The following is a 25,717-nucleotide window of genomic DNA, read 5'->3' as shown; positions in this document are numbered from 1 at the left end:
ATCACCTGCCATGTTGCCGTGTTCCCATTCTGCTGGACTTACCAAAACCCATCAAACCTTGCTGTACGAGCAGTGGTTCTTAAACCGTGGGTCAGGACAGAACCCAGCGCTGTTTCCTACAAGACTATACCCTTTGTTTTCTCTTCTCGGAGGGTTAAATCTCATTGACTCAGTGTGGGTCCTGGGCCGATCAGAAGACATTAATGTTTAAGAACCTCTGCTTTGAGCTCTGTCATCGTCATCCCCATTGCCACAAACTCCTGATCCCTCTGCTTCGGAACATAACTTCATCTCCCGTGCACATGTTGCTGTGTTCAGTTTAATCCCCAAGTGAAAACAAATGTATATTCAACATATTAATGAAGGATACAACGTTGGGTAGTGATGTTGCTGTATTGTTATTTTTCCTGGAGTATTACTGACCGCTCATCAGTGACTATCTGTTTGGGGGCTGTGTTTACAGCTAGCATCTCTCAGTTCTCTTCTCTTATCAAGAATCAGGTGAGGTAGGTGCTGTGCCAAATAGGGCTGGGTATCATTTAAAAATTCTGAGCAGTACAGATGCTAGAATGAACTTAAAAAAACTCAACCACAAACTTTATTTTATCATCACATACATGCATATATACATTCACAAATTCATCTACTACAACTTGGGGTTCAGACGACCTGCTCTAACATCTGAGCCACAGATTAAGTGACATTAGAGCTGTAACATTTATTGTCGCCTAGAAATCATAACTTAAAATCTTGCATGTTCCCACACTGTCACATTTAGGAAGTTTTCCTCCCCATCCAATCCAGAAGTTGTCTGTGCTGTACCCGTGGATGTACAAATAGAAATTTCTAATAGCTATTTCAGCATCCCCAGTGGGAACTGTTGTCCCAAAACTAAGAACATAATTATCTCAAATAGAAGTAATACAAAGAATAACAAGAGTTTATGTACAGACATTTACCCTGTGTTGAGTCAAAATCTAGATTAAAATTGTTTATCAACAATAGAAACAATCAATACCTTACTTTTTAGGAATAGGAACAATTTCTGTAAATCTACCAAAACACAACTTCTCAGTGCATCAGCATTTAAAGCACTCATCAGCATTTAAAGCACTCAAAATAGGAGTTCTGTGTTTGCTCCTTCTATCAGACCAAGTCCTCTTTATGACTTTAGGAGGCATACTCTGTGTCTAAACATGTAGTACAAATGTTAACCGGCCCTTTGTTTCCCTGAAGAATCCGAGTTAGGGAGAGACTTGCCAGGGAGGAGGGCCGCCAGAGGAGCCCAGAGCTGGGAAAAGTTACAGAAGCGGCAGTGTACCGCAGACCCCAGACCCAAACCTCTACACACCACCACGCAGATCCACCAGGGCCCCATCACGTCGACCCCCATCCCCAGCATCACCCCCAGGCTCAGCTCAACCGACCTGGGCCACCGGGAAGTCAAGAAGTTGGCGGTTACCCCAGTTACCTGTCCATGGCTTCCGGTCCCACGTCCGGTTCTGAGCAGCAAGATCCACTGGAAGATGATACTGAGGAGTCGGAGGACGTCAAGACAGAGGGCCTCCTGAGGAGCAGGAAAGCAGTGCTGCCCTCAGAGATCCGTCGCAGGGAGAGGAGCACTGAGGACCCACGGAGAGGAAGGGGGGAAGAGGAGCAAGGGATGACGAGGGCGCCGAGTCTGGCAAGGGAGGCAGAGGTGGAGGAACCAGTAAGAGGAAGACACAGAAGCAGAGCCAGGTGGGACGAAACGGAGCGTACTTCCCGAGGTCTGCAAGCGTCAGAGAGCAGGGCCAGAGAGCGGGAGAATGCCATCTATATCCACAAAGGGTTGGCCGCCACCCACATCCAGCCCAGAGACGTGCATGAAGGCGCAGCCCCGAGCCGCTCTGTGTCAGATGCTGGGGATCCACGAGGGTTCAGTCAGTGGAACCCGCAGCAGCACGCCGGCGACCCCCGAGAGGTCAGGGAGGGTAACGGTGTCGGTAACCGAGAGAGTCACCAGGACAGTCGGGTGTCTGTGGCCCAGCTCAGGCACTCCTACATGGAGAGCACCACCACCCCTCTGACCGGCCGCAGGAACGAGCTGTAGGTGGCAAAGTAAAACGCCGCACCGCCGCTACTCACCGGCCGGCTTCTGTAGAACTCACACTGATGCTTGTTAACCAACCTCGCCCGGCTGCTGAATGACTAACAGGCAACTAAGGCTGGTGTGAAGTCAACATCAAAGCGTAGAGTTCTAATCTGTAGAAATGGCATTCATGCATTAATCACCTAACACTAAGCTTCCTATGATGAATGTTTTCTTTTGTGTTCTTTTTGGCTGTTTGACTTGTTTGGTTACTGACCGGGGCCAATGAACGTGTGCATGCATTAACCATCTGCATGGTCTTGCATCCCATATTTAATAACCAGGGGTGTGGCTGAATATTCTAACCTACACCTCTGCTTTTGAAAAGCTACCAGTCCCTCTCTATCTCTCCCTCACCATGCTGTATTTTTCTCTTTCCTTTTGGTACTCTTATCTATTGGTCCTTGTCCTCGGGTGGCCCCTACAGTGAGGTTGCGGGGGACGGGGCTCTCGCAGGCTACGGGGCCCTGTGGAGAGGGGAGAGGGACAGGGGGCGGAGGCCCCGGCAGTATGTCTATCCCGGGGAGAGTAGAAAGACCTCAGAGAGGTTTAGGACGCAGCCCATCACTTCTGCAGAGCGCCAGGAGACCGATAGGTACTGCTCTGGACTGCTGCATGGCTGAGAGTGAATGCTGGGAAATATCCCTATCATCATGCATGTCAAAGGAATCGGAACATAATGCAGATTTTTATAATATTTAATGCACAGACATGTTGATTCCTATCAGATTTTGGTGCACTATACTAATCATCAAGTACATGCTGTATACAATATGTGTGTACAATAAGTAATTCTATAGTATGTAGTAAGTCAATAATCAGATTAATACCATGAGCTGGATCAACATGTACACACGTTCTCTTTGATTTTACCCCTCTAACAACATTAGCAAGCGGGGAAGCTTAAAGGCCAAAGGTCCCTCTGATTGGACCTTGGCAGTGGTCGTTACATGTGACTGTACCAAGGAAGCATGAATTGGCCTTTTGTTGGTAATCACTCCCTGAGACCATGGAACCAAGCAGACTTCAGTAATGCCGTCTAATTCTCCCATTCTCAGTCTGCTTTAGTTGTTCCCCTTTTTAAATTTCTTCTCCCAACACTCGCCGTCCTATTTCCAGCAGCAACCAGGACCGACTCTTTCTCTCTCCTGTTTCTACCCGTTCATATTACCGACTTACGCGTTTCATGGAAACGACTACTTTTTGCTGATTGTCTTTTTCTTTGTGCACTTTTTCCGAAGGTCCTGTGCCAGTTCAGATTTTGCTCCCACTGAAGGTAAGACGTTACCCCCCCCCCCCCCCCCCCCCCCCCCAACTTGTCTTAGCAAAGATTTGACTGTTTTTAGAATAGAATGTGATTTTCCGAACACATCTGTAGCAGTAAGTGGAAATATAATACATACACATTTACACATCAGAATGCATGCATGCACGTTTGTTGATGAACGTGGTTTTAGAGGTTTTATCGCTCCCAACTTATTTTTTAAGATGCGTAAGGTAAAACCCATGAGCTACTGTAGCCTCTGTACACAAGTGTTGGTGAGGTAATTGGTTAAGCGTGGCTAGCTTTAGTGGAATTACCATCATGGCTGTACGTGTTTGACCAATTAGATTACTTGGCAGGACTAACAGTTGCATAATGTAGTAGAAGCGATGCCGTTTTGTTTGTGTTTTTATGAATCAAATGTTTTTTTAGTGTCATGGTTTAATTTAGACTTTTGAGGTGATGCTACCAAAAGCAAACAGTTACACTGTATTTAGGGTTCTTCAGAGGGTTAGAATGCCAACAAAAACTACCTCCACAGTTCTCTGAGTAAATTGAATTCCATCGGTCTTTTGTCTTTGGATGGGCTCAGTTGATGAGATTATGGTGATGCAAAAAAGTATCTAATCAAGTTTCAGTTGAGTTGCTTTCCGTTTCAGTTCTAATCGGCTCTGAGTCATACTTGCAGTGATTTCTGTGTGGGACGGGCACTGTTATCTGTCATAACAATATCTAGTCCACGTATGCAGCTGCCAATGAAACTACATGATTATCTGGGGCTTCACAGTCAATGCCGGTGGCCACGAATGAATAACATGTAATTTTCCAAAGGCTTTATGTCAAAGCTTCAAGAATAGACACGAGGGTGGAGGCCAAATGACTTAAATCTCTTGATTTCTTTTTTTTAACAAGCCCAACATCTAGAAGTGGGGTTTTTGAGTCGTTACTGGTGCTCACAGTAGCAGAACAGCTCAGCAGAAACCAGCTCATCTGCTTCCTATAAGCAGACACTCAGCTGGGACGCTTTTTGCTCCGTGGAGAATCAGAGGGAGCAGAGGTGTCCTTGCTTCTCACACCTGTCCAGCTCTGCAAAGTCTCCTCAATCACACCAGTCACAGGTTTATCTTTGCTCCCAGCTATAAAGCCAGATGTTGCTGAGTAGCGATGAAGGTGAACAATATGACTAGTGCTGGGCAAGTTAACGCGTTAATTAACGCCGACAATTATTTTCCTGTTTCCTTCACCTACATTCCCCTGGGTCCTAAGTCCCTCCATGTACAGCTTCTTATCACCCTCTATGTTGGTACATAGAGGGTGATAAATACCACACGTATTACGGTAATCAGCGTTGCATATGTGTCTGACCAAAATACCAAAAAAAGAATTGATTCATTAAATTATTATTTTAAGTTTTTAAAGTTGTTTTGTTTGTAATATGTATAATAAGCATAATTTAGTTATCACTAAATAATATCATTTAATAAACATTAAAAAAAGAGAAAAAAACATGATGTAGATAGGTTTGCAGTTTTCAAGATGTATATTTAAATTGCATCTCTTACACACATGAAGATAAAGTTATGAACACCGGCTGAATATCTATTATCAGAATCACTATAACTGTATTATAACTGCTACTGTGTAAAGGGAATGCTGCTGTTAACAAGAACCTGATGTGTTTAAAGTGTTTACAAATCAAATGTTATTGCACTTTTGTTCATATAGCAGTACTTTCAAGATAAAAGTACGCAATACACAAATTTTGAATTCATTATTGAATTTTGCGCATAACAATGTGATTAATCGCAAAAAAATCATGCGATTAATCAGGATTAAAATTTTTAATCGTTGCCCAGCACTAATTATAACACATTACACTTACAAATGTGTTGCTTAGAAAAGGAGTTTTGCACCTCAACGGTGAATTCGCTGTTTGTAAAAAGATTGTAAAACGTTGCCTCAAAAGAGGATGCTGTTAAAACTCAAATATGAAGTTTAAATATTCATATCTTCTACACCAATCTCAATTGTTTTTCAGCCAAGGAGCACTTAAAGATGGAGAATATAACAAGACCCCCCTCCCCCATTTATATCCCTTGGAATAATTTGACGTAGCCTATTTTTACACTTCTATAGTCTTAATTATGTGCACGAACAACGCAAGAAAAATATATTAGAAAGATATTGGATGCATATTTGACATATTTTCAGATTCTAAAGCTATGTTCACACTAAGAGCGACACAGCGACATTCTATTGGTCCCTTTCAACGGAAGTCTGAGACATGAAGCTAAAGACTGACGGCCCTCTACAGGGCCATTTTGTTGCTTTCGTCGCTAGATTTACCACTTACAATTCTAAGTCATGTTTAATAAAATGGCTCCTTGTTTTCGGTCAGACGTACACTAAAGCAGGTGTTTCATTCCTAGCTGCTAGGTAGCTTATCAAGCTAACGTTAGCTCTGAGAATTAGTTAAAAATACAGTCTCCGCCGTCTTTATAATGTTACAAACCGACTCATTTTAAAATGAATACCCTGGAGAAGGTTTTTCAGTGTTCTACTGTTCTCTACATACTGTAGTATAACCAAAGTTTCTAATGTTTTTATGTTCTCTCTCTCTCTCCGTAGCTGATGAAGAGAAGCTAGATGAGCGGGCCAAGCTGAGCGTAGCGGCCAAGCGCTCTCTCTTCAGGGTGAGCTTCAACTATCGCCTGTTTGTCCTCTCAGTTCTGCGAATTACATGCTGGTTCCAGACGCCATGCACGGAGAAATTAGTTTCCAGTCGTCGACACAAACATTGACTTTTTTTTTATTTTTTATCTTCCATCCTCCCTTTACTGTGGGGATTTAGAGAAGAACACCTGGAAATAAGATTTGGTTTCAGCACAGGCGTTCCACCGAGAACAAGCATTTTATTGGCGCACATTTCGCTCTATATCTGTGAAATGGATATCATCTTAATGTACTCAATCTGTCTTTAATGAAGGCTTATTTGATATCCTTCAGTAGCCAATTCAGTCATCAAACCCACTGTCGCTTTCGCAGCAAATACTTCTCCGAGATCATCCTACTAGAGTTTAAATTTGGTAAAATATTCCATTGATTTAGCATTTACTCCCAACGTTTCCATTCAGGAGTTGGAGAAGAGCATTGATGGCGGAGCTTCCAAACAGCGGTCCAGGAACGCAGCGGTGGACAGGAGACTAAGGCGGACACAAGACCGGTCCAGAACTCAGCCAATCACCACTGAGGAAGTAGTCATAGCCGCCACGTGAGTCTTAATGAGTTACTTGAGAAGGAATAGTTTGACATGTTTGGAATGAAGGGAATGGCAAACTATTCCTTTGAATGAAGCACATCTTGGTAATAGTTTAAAGGGTCCATTTAAAAACTTGGCATATTTTAGAGATTTGATATTTCTGCCTCCACCCCAAAAACGGGAGAGATGAACAGGATTTTGTTTGGGTACTCAGAACAATAATAAATAACTGCAAAATATAGAAAAATTCAAGAGCAACAACTCTTTCATTTAAAGGCTCTCTATCCGTAATTCAGAGCATTTCTATTGCCTCCATACGGCTCTCAACAAGCCGGCGGCTTGCAGCTAACGGTGCTAACAGTGTTTTAATGAGGGGTGAACCAGAGGGTGGTTGCTACGCTTGATTGAGCGTACTGCAGAACGGTGGCCTTAAGCTAGCTAGTGGGGCACGCTAACATGCGCGGATTACAACAAGCACAAAGAGAGTGACCTCGTTCTCTGCACAGGTAGACATTACTCCGCTGTCATTACACAGCAAAATAGTTGTTTGCTGCTATATTAATGCTCTGAATATCGAATAGAGAACATTTAATAATGCTCACATTTCTCTGGATTATCAGCAGACCTCACACCTGCAAATTTTGTAACTTAACACAGTACTCAAAGTCCCTATGAAACTGGTCAACAATGGCTCTACGAGGGTCACTGATTCTGGGTAGAATTGTGTAATGTAATATTCCAGTGCAGTGAGTCAACACAATTCCATCCAGACTCTGATATCTCTATGAAACCATCCGCACGGCAAGACTTTAGCTGGGGTAAGTGAGACGGTATGTTTTTTTCTGTAATTTGTGTGAACCTACTTCTTCAAGCTCTCCAATGCAGCAACATTTTTTGATCTAGGCGCGATTCAAAATTATTTTTGAAACTCGTGATCTGGTTCCCCTCCTGTTTCATTTGTGTTTTCTCTGTCACCTCGCTCTCGCTCTCTCTTTCTTTCCTTCTTTCTTTGTCCACTTAGCGTCCCCACTCACGTGCCACACACAGTGACCGTTCACAATGCTGTAGCACGCGTCCCTAGCCCCACCCTAGTTTGCAGCACCTTCCCGCCGTACAGGTACATGGCACGGATGTGAACGCCCACGCCAACCCACAGTGTGCAACTAACACGATGACTGAGCGCTGCTTATACGCCAAGTGTTCTTTTTCAGAGTGGTATTCACCCCACAGAATGGGAATGATGTGTTCTGACGCGGAATGTTTTTTTTGAGCTTTGATGCCCTCTTGTGTGATGAGAGGAAACTACATGGTTTCCTTATTATAATATACTAATACTAAAAAGACTAGATTTTATTTTAATAGTTGTTTGTGGTGGTCATTGTCATCGGATGCACACGGCTCCACACTGCTGCCTGCCATGTAGCATGCCACCAGCTAGCTTGCATGAGCTCTTTCCATGCTCACCAGAAGTGTCCCCTTTCTACTTCCTCTTTGTCTCTCTGGTGTCACCCTGCCCTCAGCCTGCAGGCGTCATCGCAGCAAAGCGCAGCCGCCGCCCAGGAGCAGAGAGCCGCCGCCCGGGAGCAGGCGCGGGAGGCCAGTCAGATGCAGGAGGTCCAGTTCTCTAAGCCGGTGTCCACAGTGGAGGGTCAGGGTCAGGGCCAGGACGAGCCCGACCTCAGCACTCTCACCCTGGCGGAAAAGATGGCGCTGTTTAACCGGCTGGCTCAGCCTCCCATCAGGGTCACCCGCACCAGAGGGGACACGCGGCAGCGCAGGGCCAACGCCCGCTACCAGACGCAACCCATCACGCTGGGAGATATGGAGCAGGTGGGCGAGCAGTAGGATCATTCAGTCTTTTCTGCCCATATTTCACTGGAAGTCTGCACTTAAACCAAAGTCATTTTAACTCTTTACCTTTTTATTCTAATGAGAACATTTTCAAGTTTCCTTAGATTGTAAGGTTTTAGAAAACAGAGGTGTTCTTTCAACACGTGACCATATTTTTGTTGGCTGTAAAGTGTCATTTTTATGTTATACAGACTTAAAAATATGTTGTTTGAAAGGAATAGCTTGACATTTGTTTAATCCGTACACAAACTGTCTGAAGTCTTGTAGTCAGTGTGAGAATGTCAGGCAACCAGCGGAGACTTGAGGACGCAGCTGCAACCCAAGAGAAATAATTCCTCGTAACTCCCGTAAAACCACAAACTGTTGTTTTTACATTTCAGCATTGTTTTGTATTTAACAAAGTATTTTATTTAGTTAGCAATAAAGTGAGTGACCATACTTCCCAAGGTTTCTGGTTAATAAATAGTGCATGAATTTCATTTATTTAGCTCAAAATCACATATTTTCTTAGAGGGCTTTATCTGTACAACACATGAACCCTTCAGCATGTGCGTAGTCGTGGGGGGAGAACAGGAGCTGTGCGACAGCCCCGTAGAGCCTCTACAAGTAAGCTCCCTCTGAACCGTCACCACATCGAGGCTGACTCGGCTTCTCAGAAATGGCCGCACATGTCACCCGTGTGGCGCGTCCCGTATCCGCGTTGTGTGATGTCACTGTGAACGTGCAGTGCGCTGCCCGGCTTCTGAGTGAGTTGTGACTCAGTGATGCTCGAGGGCTTGTTAAAGATGCCTCCGTGGTGGAAGAGAGGAGAAGGAGAGCACTTTGACTCTTGCTCACCATTGCATGGGCCGCTATCTTTCATCTGCCCTGATCCAAGCTGGAGGAAATTGATTAAGAAAAAAAATTAAGAAGTTTAAAGGACTCTCTTTTGCAAGGTTTTTGTCCGAGGTTTCCATGGATGTTTACTGCTGCTTGTCATTCATTACTCAGCAGAAATGTCAGGTTAGTTCACTAACTTCTGGATTTGGAAAGTGTGTCTTCTGGCTCCGGCTGGCATGGCTTTGTGATGCAGGCTGCAAATTGCCCTTTGATGCTCAGGAAGTGCCGAGAGTCAGACAGGCGGTGATTCGTCAGCGTGATTCTCTTGATTTTTGCGTGTGTGCAGTTTTCCCGACCTGTTTCTAAGCCTCGTATACAAACACTTCTTTCTCTCTAACTCTTTCTTCCTCCCCGTCACACAGCTTCAAAACGGTCCAGGCTCTCGGTTCGGACACCTCCCCGCCTCGCCCTCGTCGTCCTCCCCTATGAGAGGAGGCACCGTCTCCACGGACCACGCCGGGGACATCCACATAACCCGAGCACCGGCGCCGGCAGCGGGGCCCCGGGTTGAGCCCCTCCCCCCCAGCTCTGAGGGCCTCTCTCGGAGGTCCCGGGACTCGGCGGACCAGCATAGGTGCCAAATGTTGCCGCGGGGAGAGAACGGAGCTGATCTGGGAGGAGGGAAGAGGAAGCTGCCCTCTCCGGAGAAGGCGGTCAAGCAGGCTGCTCTGTGCCAGCCCCAGACTGGAAGAGAGAGGAGGAGGAGGGAGGAGGAGGCGGAGGAGGAGGAGGAGATGGAGGAAGGGGGGGAGGTGGAGGAGGAGGAGGAGGAGGAGGAGGAGGAGGAGGAGGAGTGGCTGGCAAGAGGGCGGGGAGACAGAGCCGTGCAGAGCTCAGAGAGTCACATGCTCCAGGAGAGGCAGGAGGCGCACGCACACTACGCAGACAGCCAGAGGAGCCGGGCCATCAGTGGAGGTAAGAGCAGCAGGACCACTTCTTTGTTTAACATTTCACTTTTTTTCTCTCTTGTTTACTTATGTGAACTTTGAATGTGTCTTTGTGAATGAAATAAATTACATTATTAATTATTTATATTGAGCTTCTCCACAGCTTACTCTATATCCGGCTTTGCAAAGTATTTAAAACCATATTCACTGACTTTGATGCTGAAGAAAACACTGGCCAAATATAGTAGGTAGTAAATAATTTTCTGGTTTTAATAAGTGGCTTTTGGTTATTAGTGTTCTTCAACAGAAAAATAAAAAGGAAAACAAAGTGATGCTGAATAGGTGAATGAAGTGGGTTAAAGAGGCGACTCTCTGACTAAAATGAATGCAACTGACAATTTTAGACTGTATGCTAAATCTTAGCATGCTAACACGTAAAAATGAACATGGTGCAAACTGAGACGAAATAAACTTCGGTTTCTCGTTCAGTTGCACTTCCTGGGACTGCAAATGTGTTTCATTCAGATTGCGGTATCCAGGCTTCCTCTATGTCCGAGCAGCAACTCGTCACCTGTGTCTGCATCAGTGTGCACGTTAGACAGAGCACAGGACTCAGCGTGGGTTATTTGATTACAGCGCTGGCAGGGCGGTTTAAAGCTGAGAAGACTTGCTCCCACACTGCTTTGTACTAGATAGGGCTGCACAAATATTCACATTTTTATCGAGGCATTTTAACACGGCCTACTGCAATTTTCAAATGGCAGTATGAGCAATATTTCATTATTATTTTACCATTTTAAATGAAATGTTGTGGTGCTGCAGAAACATCCTGACCTACACATCATATCTACAGAGCCCCACAATAATCACACCATAAGCATTTTTTAAAAATATTTTTCAATGAAAATGAGAATAACGATGTAAGAATGATCTGTCCCTCAGGAGTATAGAGTTTGATACATGGATGAACTTGCAGACTGTATTTTAAATCCTGTTTCACACCTTATTTGCCTCACATAGGTCCTTCTTAAGCAAAAAAAATAATGCCATTTAAAATCAAATCCGCCATGTGAACATTTATGTAGTTGCTGTCAAGTTATTGATTTTGCTCTCTCCATTGTGTGTGTGTGCTTGTCTGCTTATGCTCACAGAGCTGCCAGAGTACACGGTGGTGACATCTAGGCTAGGATCCGGTTCTCCCGGCAGCGGTGGTCAGCCTCCAGCGGCAGACGCACACACGGACGGCCCGCTTCAGCCTGAGGAGGGAGAGGAGCTGAGCGCCATGATGATGGCCAGACAGATGTCCATCAGAGAGAGGTGAGCCCGCCTGTGTGGTCATTCCATAATCTTGCTTTACTACATGTTTGACCAAGTGCAGGTACTGTTAAACTTTTCATTCAAGCTTAATTCTATTTACGTGATCTTAGCCTAAAATATAATCCCTTTTGGATCAGTTGGTCAGTAAATAAGGCGAGCAAGGGTATGACGAAAAGAGAAGATTCCTTTCTTTTTTTTGTTTTAAATGTGGATTAGATGGAGACAGAAAATGAGATCGTGAAGACGAGGCCGAGCCGTTGCTAGAACAACAACAACAACAACACCACCACATTGGATATGGAAGTGATAGAATGGACATTCATGCTGAAGCTCTTCAATGCCACTAAACGTAATGCTCTAATTTAATAAGATAAGGAGATATCGTCAATATGGAGTTTGCTGGCAATCCTGGCAAGCTGCTCACTTCATAACAATGATGTAACATTTGTAACAAATCACAAATCAGGCTTCTTATTAGCATGTCGACAGATGAGCGATGGTCAATTCCATATTTTTTTTAATTCTGTTTCTGACCTTAATGGACATTGTAGTTTTTATCAGCATTACTCAAACAGGAGGAACAATTTGACACTATTTTCTGAATGTATATATCTTTTCTTTATTTTTGGCATATTGCTACTCAAGCACTCACTGTGCTTTCACGTCGTCCGTCCTTTTGTATGATTTGAAATACTCGTCATGTACATTTGATCTGAAGCTCGGTATCGGATTCCTCACAACTGAAACGATGACGTAAGTGTAGTTATGTCACGTTGTGTTAGCTGACGGTTTGACCGGTAAACACGCCGGAAAGCGGCCGCGCTCTGAATTGATTGATGACATAATGGAAGTGAACTGGTGTCCCAGCGTGTTCCGGTCCGCCGGCTCACTCTCTCTCCCTCTCACCGCGTCGCGTCGTCTTTGAGTCTCTCCCCTTTTCAAAAGGATTTTTTACTGAAGGCAGGACCCGTATCCCAGATGCAGCTGGCGACAGCTAGTCAGAGTTAACTTTCATCCTGTTTGTGGCGTTGTCGTGGAGCCCCTCTGGGCAGAACAGGACGTCCCCCGCGCTGGGTCACAGAGGGCTAGTTGTTAGAGCCCAACACCCTGACCCCTCCATTATGGCTCCAGTCTGCTCCCCACTCAGAGAGGACAGCTCCATAATTGAACCTCTGTTCTTCTCTCACTATACCTCACTTTGTGTTCCATGTGCTTTATACGGAGTCCCAGTTTTTTTTACAACTCATTCAGAAGAATACATGTTCAAATTTTAAGTGAGCACTTGACATAGATAGAGCCTATATTTACTTTCACCAAAATAAATCTCACCATTTGCTCTGAGAAAAGCTCCTGTTAAACTCACCGACATCTCCAAGTGATCTTTGTGTCTAATTCTACTTTAGCTGTCGGCAGTCTGTTGATCCAGAACTGAACAGTATTTCTTACAGTGGCTGTTAACTGGCATGCTGTGTGTCTCTGCTTAGCCTCTGCTGTCTTCACTGCAGACCGTCCCGTAGATGAGACTAAAGGGCAGTGTGCCTGTTTTCTGTTGGGACAGTAACAAAATGTAGTTTTCAACAAGTGCTGACCTTGCAGTTGCTGTGTGCAGTGTGTGTAGTCTGTCTTCATATCATGTGCTCTTATATTAGCTTATATTATATAAACAGACAGATGTTTAATGCAAATAACATTTTTGAAACATCCACAAAAGAGTGTAAAGCACAAAAATGAAACAAACGCACACACACAAAAAACAATAATGGGGAATAAATAAATACCAAATGTAAGTGCTGTATGACGTCTCTTAACCATAAATAAAGTATAATCTACTTTAAATCAATAGTTTTTTATACATTTTACATTTAAGCCGCCCGCGTCTTCTCCCCGGTATGAACCGTATTGTAACTTTTCCCCTCCTGCTTTCTCCCGTCTCAGAGTGGCGTTGTTGAAGAAGAGCGGCGAGGACGACTGGAGGAGCAGGATCAACAGGAAGGAGGATGCGCTGCAGGTGGCTGCTGGCGAACAGCACGCTCAGCTCTGGGAGGCGGAGCAGAGCTTCAAGAAGAAGGTAACCACCTGAACCTGCACACTCAGGCGGGCGGCATCCGCTCATGTCTGTTGCGTCACGTTTTTCCACGGTGCCCCATTCATGTTTAAAAGGGTGTGCGGTGTCCTGTTTGAGCTAAGCGCTACATCCAAACTGTGGTTCAGATTCCAATCACAACACATGAACACTTCCAGGTGACTTTGATTTGACTCACGGGGTTGCATTAGCTGTATCGGCCTCCGAAGTCAGAGTCTAGGAGATGTGTTTGATCGTCTTCTGCCGACATGTAACTCTAGAATCATGGGAAAGTCAGCATCCAACAGTCAGAGTAGAAACGTGATAATAGTTTTTGATATCTCCAAACAGAGAGGTTGTGTATTGTCCATGTCTGTGTCCTTTTATCGCTTTGTCTCTCTCCTCTGTTCCGTCTCACACACGGATGTTGCATGTTTTTTGTGTGCTTGGACTGTATCAAGAGTCAGCATGTATCTGCATGCGTTTCCATCATGGCAGTAGAACAGATGGACATTATTTCATGGTGCATGCCGGAAGTGTATGGCTGCCAATATTATAACGAAATCATCCAATTCAATTGAAATGCATTTTTTCATTTGTGCATGCAAGATGCATGACGAATAAATAAGAATAATAGGAAACGCTTTATATTAAGGTCCCTATAATTAACGTTTAGTTAATAGGTATTAAGGACATGAGTCCTTATAAAATGTTTATTAACATTTTGTGTTTATAAGACTATTAATGTTAACAATGGCAACATAAACACGTGTGCTGTTAGACATTTATAAGCACTCGTAAGAAACTTGTACACAGTTGTAGACTGCTTAAGAACGTTAATATCAGCCTTATAATTGGTATATTAACTAAATATAAAAAATGTGTTAATGCTTTTATAAACTATTATCAGAAACTCATATCATTGTTAAGCCCTTACTAAGCTCTTTTGCTGCTTTATAAATATTAATACATACTGTACTTATGAACAGTTATCTGAGCAGCTTTTTGCAGCTACCGGATATAAAGTGAGGACAGTCTTTATTTAGCTGAGGTTGCATATTGTCTGTGTATTTGAGAATGTCCATTAGTCATTTCATTTAAATACACTAAAACATCTGTCACTGGCATTTCATTTAAATGACCATGTTAATAGTTATGTTTTAACAAAATTGGATTTTAAAATGTGACTTTCGTCATAAATTATTTGTACACGAGGATAATGAAATTTAAATTTTATTTGCAGCCATAGACCTCCCTACAGAGCAGTTTCATTTGTCTCTAGATTATCTTTTATATTTGTTACAGTTGTTCTATCACAGTACATTAAGAGGAATTTGAAGGCCTAATTTTGCCCAAATTACACACTGAGATATTTTTACTCAAAATGCATTACTTTGTGTAGACTTTAAAAAGTTACTGACAGTAATGACTCTGCATGTTACAGCCTTTCATTCTTCTCTTTGTCTCTGTTTGCATGTCCTTCTACCTTTTTTTTTTTTTTTAAAAGAAAAATGAAATAAACCTCATTTCATCCTCTGCATGTTGAGTGCGTGTCTGTGTGTTGGCATCCTCTTGTCTGTTTTTAAAGGGAGGGTGAGGGCGGGACGCCACATGCACCTCTCTGTTTAGACGCATTCAAACCATCACCGTCCACACCAGCCTCTGTTTCTCTTTCCAGCTGCTTATCAGGGTTTGTTCAGCTTCGCTGCACATATTCAGATTTTAGGTTTTCAGCCTATTCAAGGTCAGGAAGAGTTTTGCTTTCCATGCTCTGCCGCCGCTGTGACTGAGCTGATGTTTTCTGAACAAAAAAAAAATAATTTTAGTCACGTTCAAGTGATCTCTAAGTAGAGGTCGAGGGGGAGGATAATTTATGTTTTCATCCTCCCTTTCATCACGACAAGTGCACACAATTCAGTCCATTTCCTCTATGGAAACAGCACAATCATGGCTAAAAGTAGAGGGAATTCAAAAGTATCTTAAATGCAATATAACACAGTTAAAATGCCATAAATCATAAAATACAAAAACCCAAGTTGAATTTCTTTGATAACCTATTTTACAAAAATTTGAAAACACTGGAATCTATCAATCCATCATTTCTCCAAGTGTCCACAAATGTTACCAATGTTGGAAAGAAAACATGGAGGCTCTGTGTGCTGTCTATGTTGAACTATTTACGTTTTTACTTCTCACAACCTCTCCCCTCTGCTCCGTGTTCACAAGCTGACAGTTGAGTTTTAATTTCACAGAATTTTTGTCACTTGATTGTTGGTCTCAGACAAATCAAACAAGGCTTACTAGTTGCGCTGAGAGGCACACAATTTAGTCTTCTTTACAGAATGTTGTTAAAGCAAATGGTTTATTTGGGGCCAGATTTTAAATGAGACGTGTAGAATACAATGTTTTTGATGAAATATCACATTTTATTTTTTATGGAAGCAAGCGTCACATGATGTGTTCAACTACTGTCGGAAAGATGAAAATCTGACGATAATGATGTTTTTTACAGCTTCTGGCTGTGATAAACTGTGTTGGTCATTGTTTAAAGAAAACGTGCTTTTCAATCCCGCTGGCGGGTTTTTGGGTTCAGAGGGCCTTAAAATTAACACTTCTTACAGACCAAGTGGTGTGTCAAAAGACTTTTAGGGAGTCTGTCGTGTGATTTGGCCTTGACATTATCCCCGGGACAACCGAGCCCTTTCAGCAAACAATGTCCCTCCCTTCTCTCCTGTGGCCGCTTGTCTGTAGGACGACGAAGCGCTGATGATGATGATGATCGATGATTTCGCCGTGTCCGACGAGCTATGGGTAAGGCCAGTGTGCGAGCCCGAAATCCCACACAAACACACGCACACACACTGCAGTGGTATTTATCAAGTGCATTTCAATTGGATTAGTGATCAAAACTTATACATCCTTAACTGTATCTCCTGGCTGCTAACACGCTCTCTTGATGAATACATCTCGAGTGTAACACACATTCGTGTGTGTGTGTGTGTGTGTGTGTGTGTGTGTGTGTGTGTGTGTGTGTGTGTGTGTGTGTGTGTGTGTGTGTGTGTGTGTGTGTGTGTGTGTGTGTGTGTGTGTGTGTGTGTGTGTGTGTGTGTGTGTGTGTGTGTGTGTGTGTGTGTGTGTGTGTGTGTGTGTGTGTGTGTGTGTGTGTGTGTCCCTTAAAATCATGGTGACAGTGTTCTCTAATTCATCACACCTTCTGCTCGTTGGGTTTCAGAATTATGTTAAGGATGTCTCTCACACACTGTGGATGTGCAGTCTGTGTGTCTAAAGTGTGTTTGTCTCTAATCGTCATAACGTTTCCAGAGATAATTCGTTGCTAATGTGAGCCGTGTATGAAGGCCAGAGTAGGACTGTAATCCTTATCGCTCTCCATGTCGGGGCATGTCCTCGTAATATTTCTGTGAATGCAGTTGTTTAATGACACATAGAGTTTATTTTCCTATAACGCAAATATTACGCATGAGGGATTTTTTTTGTGCGTGTTTATTGTCTTATGGTAATATCAAACATCTAAACACTCACACACAAGCCCACATGTGTAAAGACAAAGTATAATAATCATAATTATACAAACGTAAAATAGCAAACAAATATATGAATATTAAAAAAAAATGCAAATAGATAAGATAACAGAAAGGCCATAGCACATGTTTATATAGACTATAAACTGAAATAAAATGCGATTATAATTATCAAATTCCAGTTTCCTTAGTTGGCCTCTATAATGTTTATAGTTGTCTTTTGTTTTTAATATGTCATATATTCTGTAAAAGGTATATTCAATATAGATTTTACTTATGGAAAATGTGCATTCCAAAATGTATCCAACATTACAAAAGGCACATTACGTTGCAGACTTTATAATCCCCTCTTATTAGTAATATTTGAGATCGCATTTTTGAAGGCTGATTATCATGTTCAAGCAGACTCAATTTCTCAAGAGAAAACATACAAACTTTAAGCTGGACTAATCAATATTTTATCTGAACAATGGATCAAATGATGTGATGTATTATGTGACAGGATTATCAACCAGCGCTCCGGTTTCCCTCTGATAGACCAACTATGCTGGACTGAAACAACAGACAGAGTTAGCCACTAGCTGGTGATCATAGTGGAGCATTTAGCAGCTTAGAACTTTTTAATAATTCGATTATTGCTGGTTTAAAGTAAAAGGAATTTTGTGTTCTCTACCATAATTACACACCTGGAAATCATTAAGAAGGGCATTACAGTTTAGACTATATGTAACTAAACAGTGACATGAATGAAAAAAGTGTGATTTTCATTTTGTTATTTTGTTCAGTGAGTTTCATAAAGTGTCATACATTTTAGGGACTTGTGGGAAATGAGATTGAGGTATCTTGACTTTTAGTTCCTAGCTTGGGTAAAGCTCTAAGAACACTGCATCCTACACTTCCCAGAATGCATTGCCCACCTCTTTCTAACCTTACACCGCTTGCTTATTACACGGGCCTCCTGTTATAAATGTGTGGTCTCCAAGCTCAAGCCGAGATAACCCTGACGTCATCACTGTGACATCACCGGAGGTTAATAGAATCTTTGGAACGCCCCTTTTAAAATACTGCGTCCTCTCTCCATGGCTGTGTTTCTATAGGAGACTTTCTCTCCTCCTCCTGAGCCTCCTCCCCGCTCTCCATCCCCCGATGACTCGGCCAGCCAGGTAGGAAGCACGCCATGCTCGCCCTCCGCTTTGCTTCCCCCACCCCCCCGGCTACCTAACTAAGCTCTGAAATGCAAACCCCCTTCGTTTTAACACGCGTCTTCCCTGAAACAGAGAGTGAGGGTTTGCAGAAAAGCTCTTCAGCCATAAGTGTGTGGTCCTTTTTTTTGCCCCCTCAGCTGCAACCATGCTGGCATGGCGTGTGCACGTTATGCTCACAGTCCTTTCACAGCCGCCCTGCTCCTCCACACCTCTAAAACATCCCCTTCCTGAAGCTTCAGCACTTCTGCCCGCGGGGTCAGCATGGCGGCCCCCTGTGGCGTCCGGTGCTTGTGCAGAGCTTGGACATTTTCTACCATCTCTTCAACCTCCATCCTCTAAACCCCCTCATCCTTTCTTACCTTCCTCATCCCACGCCTCTGGTTTGTGAAGACCATCAGATCGCCCAGACCCACGCGGGTGGATGAGAGACACCCCTGGAGACGAAAGGTGACCACTGTCAATGTTGTATGAAGTGCTCTCGCAACATAAATCAGTATTTAGACCAAATGGGTTAAGTTGCAATTAAAGGACACTGTCTGCTATTGTTCTTTGTCTTCACTTTGTTAACTAACATTTCTTTTATTTGAACTTTAACGAGTGACACAAAAACATTTCTAAAGTCACCCAGTGGAAAAGAAACACGGGGATTAAGGTGCTTCCTGTGTATTAATCTCCCCCCATTGGTGTCCTCGTTGTGCTCGGCTACTTGTCTGTTTGTGAATGTGGCCTAAAGGAATTTATCCACATTTAAACGCTTTAAACAAACAACCAATGGCAACGTAAAATGGTTCCATTGTGTTGGCAGATGGTGTATTTTTTATTTTTATTTACGGTGATAGCCGTGGCCGTAATGTCTTCAGGTCGTCCGTCCGTCTGTCCCTCTGTCCGTCCATTGTGAAAGGGATACCTCAGGAACGACCTGAGGGAATTTCTTTTGATTTGGAGGACCTGATTCAATTTTGGTGTTCAAAGGTCAAGGTTACTGTGACCTCACAAAATATGCTTTTAGGCCATAACGCAAGAATTCATATTCTAATTATGACAAGGGGACAACATTTGGGAAGGACGTGGATGTAAACTGCAGCATGACTGGTTGGCGGAGGCACACGGCCACAAGGCGGTCATTCTAGTTTCCTTTTGCTGTAGGTTAGTGTGACAACGTACTTCCAAGGATCTACTCCTTCTGTCAAAGTCCCAAGTGCCCCAGTCATTCCAGGAAGAGTCTAACACAAAGCACTGTTGTGGATACCTACTCCCGAAATGCTTCCTGGAATGTATGGTACACCACAAACTGAAGCGTCGTAACCTGAGGTGGATTAGTCCTTTAACTTTCAGTCCATCGGGAGTGTTTTTATTGTAACTGACGGTGACTTCTCTCCCTTCTCAGAGACTAGCTGAGGCGGAGATGGAGTGCCAGGGGATCGAGGCTCAGATGTCCATCCAGGAGAGGAAGCGGCTGATCGTAGCCCAAGAGGAGGCCTGGAAGACGAAAGGCCACGGAGCCGCCAACGACTCCACCCAGTTCACTGTGGCCGCTCGCATGGTGAAGAAAGGTCAGAGGGGAAACTGAACACACACACATATCCTCTACAGTCCTTCTCCATCTCTCTCGGAGGCGCATGCAGACATGCCCGTCTGCAGTTCAGAGTCTGCTTTCTGCCCGGATTCCTGCAAAGACCTCGTCCCAGTTATCAGCTGGGGGGGAATAAACGGTGCAAAAGTGCATAAAACACTGTCCATGAAAAATGAATCCGACTCTGTATAGACCATTTCAGAGTCGACGTTAATATTCCAAATGTGTCTGTGTATTTCTCTATTTCTCGTTGCAGTGTATGTAAATGACACAAGCAGACAGGAAGTAAACATGAACACGAGCTGTTGCCTAGCAATGCGATTCCGTCGGTGAAGCTCATTTAGCAACAGGCTGTTTCTTTATTCATTCACCTCTAGTCGGTTTTCACAAATTGTCATTCAAACGATCCAAAAAGTTGCAAACGTATAGTCGAGAGAAACAAACTTAAAAAAGTTAGCAACTTCAGTCCAAATATGACATCATACCATCATGCAACTGCCCCTCACCTTGCAGGTCGTAGCGGTCCTTCGAGACTCTTACATCATGACGCAACGGCTCGCGATGTTCTGTAAATGAAAGCTCCTCCATTTTATTAATGATAATAATACAGGGGTCCATCCCACCTATGTTTAGCTGTGTTTACTCCTCTACATTAGTTAACACTGAGCAAAGTGCTAGCGTCTTCAAGTACGAACTGTTCTTTGGTGTACATCGAACCAATGTTCTAGTGACATCGCAATCTTTGTCTTATAAAATCAAACTGGACCACAAATAATATCCGATTTGTTTTTCACAAACTGTACATGTCATACCAGATAACCATATCATGCATTTTTGGATGTTCATACCTGTCTGTGTTCATACAACAGGGTTGGCTTCCCCATCAGCCCTCCAGTCGCCTCTGTCCCCCAAACCCAAGAACAGCAGCCTTGCCATCTCCAAACCTCAAGAAGGTCAGTTTGACACCAAGCACACTGTCCAAACCCAATTCTACACACAGTTGAGTAGCTGAATTGTTGACTTGAACTTAGATGGATAGATTCTGAGCTGACAAATGCAGAGTTTTGAAAATGATTCTGGGTCACATCTTATTTGTCTTTGCTTCTCTTTCACAAGACATGGAGGAGATGTCTGATATGGAAGGTCTATTCCTTTTCTATTTTCTTATTTCGATGTTGCACTGAATGCAATGTTCATCATCACCAGAACCACAAAAAAATCACCACTTCTATTAGGTTATCAAAGCCTAATAGGATATAAACCATTGGATAATGTTACCATCCACATGCATGAGTCTGGATTCATATTCAGTGGCTGTTTATTGTTGTTAAAATGCTTGTGACGTGCAATAAATATATGTTCAGATAACTTCATAGTGACCGTGTGCAATTGTTCATTCATGCTCAGTCATTGTTCCAAATCGGCGTCACTGAACAACAAAAGCTCAGACTTCCTGCCTGTTTACAGATACAGTTGGATCTGTGCTACAATCAGAGTCAATTTATGGCTCAAACAGGTGTGTGTGTGTGTGTGTGCGTGCGTGCGTGCGTGCGCGCAGAGATCAAGGCCGTGCCAGATCTGAACCTGGAGTCGGACATGAAGCTGGATAAACTGGAGTCATTCCTCGGCAAGCTCAACAGCAAAGGTCAGTCTCGTTTAGCACGCTCTCTGCTCACTCACTGAGAAAAAAAATGTTCCCGCGTTATAACATGCAATCAATTATAGATTCTTACACAGAGTTAAATCTCCTGATGGATATCAGTTGTGTAACCGAGACCAAACGTAATGAATTAAATGCGGTATTCTCTAATTCATTTGAGATGAGAGAATCTATTTTTCCTTAAAGATATGGCATGCTTTTATTATATCCCAGAAATAACCTGTAACAGTTCAGTACTGTGGCTACTGCTGGTTACGGCAAGCACATTTTAACAGGACCTTTTTTTACACATGCACATAAATGTTCTGGCAATTTAACATGTTGGCCTCTAGTTAGAAGAAGCACCAGAGTCAGTTTTACGTAAAAGTCACAACAGCAGTATATCTCACTAGGTCTGCCTTCATTCAAGGCAGTTGTGTTAATGGAAGGCTGCAGTAGCACAAGATTAGATATGTGCCCAGAGAGTGATCTATAAAAAATATCTATATATTCCTAATACTATAATATTATTAATTAATATATTTGTATTATTGTGTACTTTTTTTATGCTTTGGCAACATTGTTTTTTTTTTTTTTTTTACTTTCATGCCAATCGAAGTGTAAGAACAACCTTCCTTCAACTTTTCTACAACCATAACAAACCTTACTTATGTTTAAAATGAATATTCAGAAGAACACACGAGCATGTGAGCACATACAGTATGGATTAAAGAAAAATAAGAGTCCCCGCTTAATGTCTTGACATTAAATGGGGGAATTGATGATCGATTGTGATTTGTTGTAAAGACGGGGCACACATGTTCCTCGTGTTGTTCTTTAATTCAGGCTTCAACAGCAAAATAGGGTCAAATATATATACTTAAAAATATATATAAAAGAAAGAAATGCAACGAAAGACGATCATGTATCGTTTCACAGCCCAGCCAAATTAAAATAATGAATTGTGTTAATAAACCAACAACAACAACAACAACTAATATTTACTACTTTGTGTGTTTGTAGGTCATTTCAGTTGTGTGCAGAAAATGACAAATTAAGACAAAATTATAAAAAAATAGTTTCACAAAATCTGGTTTGATATGATGAGAACACGGAGGATTTGTGTATAGAAGTAAGACTTCTACTATATTACTGTAAAGTTTTCCTCAAAGCAAAGTTACAATCTTGTTTTTTAATTTATCCATAAATATGTAAATGAGCACATCTTCCATCAGCAATACACGAGCTCGGTGATGCTTAAGTAACTTCAATGAACTCTGGATGTAACATGATCCTGACCCGGCCTCATCTTGTCCCCCCTCAGTGTCTGGACTGCCAGAAGCAACCATCACAGTCACACAGAAGAAGGTGAAGGAGGTGATGGCCCTCGAGGATGAAACTTTTTCCAAGTTCTACCGCCAAGCGGAGGAGCACCCCGCCACCACCAACAAGGTGGAGATGGACTTCGATGCCATCTTCGGCCCCCAGGTGCCAAAGTAAGCTCTCGCCCGCCGGAGGTCATTTTTCAAGTAAGAAGCCCGACATCATTGTGAGACTCTTAATTTTCCCCTCTGTCGACCGCGCCCCTCCCCCTCTGACACCCTCCCCAGGCTGACCTCGGAGATGGAGCAGCACAAGCGGGCGGTGCGCCCGGCGCGTAACGTCCAGTCGTCTAGGAACCCTCTGAAGATGCTGGCCGCCAGGGAGGACATCAGACACGAGTACACGGAGCAGAGGCTCAACATCGGCCTGCTGGAGAGCAAGAGGATGAAGGCTGAGAAGAGTGAGTGAGGGTGGACGAGGGGCTGGGACAATGCAGGAGACCAAAACCGGGCAGGGACGCAACATGTGACTGGCTCCTTTTTTTTCTTCTAAATTTGCACAACACCGTCAATATCAATTTTGACATTACAATATTAAACCTTGAATGTTTTATAAGTCCATTGATTTGGCCCGCCACCTTCACATTCATGTGAAAGTGGTGTGAAAATACATGAGCTTTTATAAATGTGCGCCTGCAGAAATATGAAATTTATTTATGAAATATCAGAATTTTCCAAGTGCAATAATTGTCAGTTTTTTCTTGTCTTTGTAATATTGACAAAAATATTTGTTCCTCCAGTGTTTAAAACAACACAAGAAAGAGCTGAACATGCATCTAAATCACGCGTCACTTATACGCAGTCTGTTAATGGTCGAATGACCTACATCTGGGACTGGAGTCAGTTTCCTGTCATTGTGCAGAGTCGTCCTCAAAAGCTGGACGAGGTCTGTAGCTTGTTTTGAGAGTAACGTTAGATAAGCCACAAAGACAATGTCATGCTACTCCCATAACTTCCTCCATCACCTCCTCTGACAGCAATAGAAATACACTTAAACTGTCTCTGGAGTGTTCTATATCTGTTACAGTCGTATAGAGACCGGGTTAGTCTGGCATGAAAAGGTCATTTACTCTCCAGCCGTTGTCTCATCTGTATAAAGGGCGGTAAATGAAATGACTTGAATGTATTCTTCCGCCTCATGTCCCCTCTCCGTGTGTCTCTGTTGTGCTCACTGCAGTGAACAAGAACTCCGGTTTCTCCGACGTGGCTCTGGCCGGCCTGGCCAGCAAGGAGAACTTCAGCAACGTCAACCTGCGCAGCGTCAACATCTCTGAGCAGATGTCCAACAACAGCGCCGTGCCTTACAAGAAATTCATGCTGTTACAGGTCAAAGGTCAGTGGAGCGAGCAGGTGGCTCAGACCATAGACAGTCAGATGCACCTGCACCCACAACGGGGTCTTTTTTTTTTTTTTTTTCTGTACCCTATTTCGGCACTCGCTGAAATCCCCTAGGGTTATAATACCAATTGCCATCTTGCCCACATTTTCACAGGCCTGTCTTTTCATAAATGTAAACCAATAATATTTAATAAAAATGTCTAAAAACAGGTCTACATCCAAGTTCACATTTTAGGCTAACTTAACTCCCTTTTAGTTTCATTTCCTTCCATCCTGTGAGGAAAGGGTGCTAACCTCTGTGCATCTTGTGCATTGCCGTTACCAGAGCGACACCACTAGCGTTAGCTTGGCTGATGAACATAACGGCACTGTTCAGAATTTGGAGTTCAAATTCAACAAACTTCAAAATTAAATTGGACTAACTGTTTTGTTTTTTTAAAGCGACTCAGCCAGAATGCACCCTACTGAATTTGTGGACGTTAACCCAGCACCAGTTGAGAACCAGGGACCAATGGTATAACTAATAGAGTGGTGTAGGAATAAGTCATTTAACTTAGAAATGAGTTAGCAAGTTCCGGCTCCCTCGTCTCATAGTAGGTGGGTTTGTTAAATGGGTTTTTGGTTAAACGCCTGAAATAAGGTTTGTTCTTCGATATAAAATATGTCAGCGACTGTGGTGTTATAGCCTCACGTTAGCGTTTTAACTTCTGCCAATTGCGTTTACGCTTCAACTATCATAAAGGTGGCGTTCATTTAAGATTATCCTGTTGAACAACATACTTAAGTATCTTGTTTGAAAAGTTGTTTACCAAGGAGAATTATTTTTTCAATAATCCAAAATCCATTGCAAAAAATCCAAGGAACTATTCCGATGCTAACTTCCGAGGTTGGCCAACAAAAATACGTCTTCCTTGCACCACTCTATAATGATTTGTCCTGAGGGGGCACAGAGGCCATCGTGTCACACCAAGAAATATCTGTCTTCTGTTGAAAGCACAACCCTTACAAAAGTAAGATTGAGGGCAGTCTCTTTAAATAGACATACTTGAGGATGCAACATGTTTACTAAACTAACAAGCCAGCCAAGCAGGAAGGGATCCAAAACATCTGCCTACATTTTCCTGATCTTTTTAAATGAGGTTGTTTGTTTTCGCGGAGACAAAAAAAAATGCTACGCAGCAGTTTGACCAGCGATTACGTTCGGCTGTTTAAGAGGACAGAAAAACAAATGGCTGCTGTCTTACACAAAGCGTTTGGAGAATGCTGCTTCGAGAGCGTCCTTTCAAGAGGATATCTAAAATAGGAGTCTGGTCTATTTTGGTGTCCTTGCACCTCCTCCTTACGTCTGCCGGTGACAGCTGTGGCTTTAAATCATCCCCCCCCCCAGGTCA

General features: G+C 43.1%; 1 protein-coding gene across 1 annotated transcript in view; it reads left to right on the top strand.

Moving 5' to 3' along the window:
- The window catches only part of svila (supervillin a), a 56,638-nt gene that overhangs the window by 12,339 nt on the left and 18,582 nt on the right, over window positions 1-25,717 (top strand). The window contains 22 exon segments of the mRNA XM_076085430.1: window positions 1,237-2,088; window positions 2,559-2,726; window positions 3,373-3,407; window positions 6,024-6,088; window positions 6,530-6,666; window positions 7,676-7,771; window positions 8,175-8,484; window positions 8,721-8,736; window positions 9,062-9,111; window positions 9,747-10,299; window positions 11,423-11,588; window positions 13,524-13,656; window positions 16,402-16,461; window positions 18,287-18,352; window positions 18,785-18,841; window positions 19,782-19,947; window positions 20,837-20,920; window positions 21,084-21,110; window positions 21,526-21,612; window positions 22,931-23,102; window positions 23,217-23,389; window positions 24,166-24,321. Coding sequence (XP_075941545.1) covers window positions 1,237-2,088; window positions 2,559-2,726; window positions 3,373-3,407; window positions 6,024-6,088; window positions 6,530-6,666; window positions 7,676-7,771; window positions 8,175-8,484; window positions 8,721-8,736; window positions 9,062-9,111; window positions 9,747-10,299; window positions 11,423-11,588; window positions 13,524-13,656; window positions 16,402-16,461; window positions 18,287-18,352; window positions 18,785-18,841; window positions 19,782-19,947; window positions 20,837-20,920; window positions 21,084-21,110; window positions 21,526-21,612; window positions 22,931-23,102; window positions 23,217-23,389; window positions 24,166-24,321 — 3,629 coding nt within the window.

Source organism: Anarhichas minor, unplaced genomic scaffold, assembly GCF_050575085.1.
Source record: "Anarhichas minor isolate MPS153535 unplaced genomic scaffold, ASM5057508v1 ptg000155l, whole genome shotgun sequence".
NCBI lineage: Eukaryota > Metazoa > Chordata > Actinopteri > Perciformes > Anarhichadidae > Anarhichas > Anarhichas minor.
This window is presented reverse-complemented; position numbering and strand designations above follow the sequence as displayed.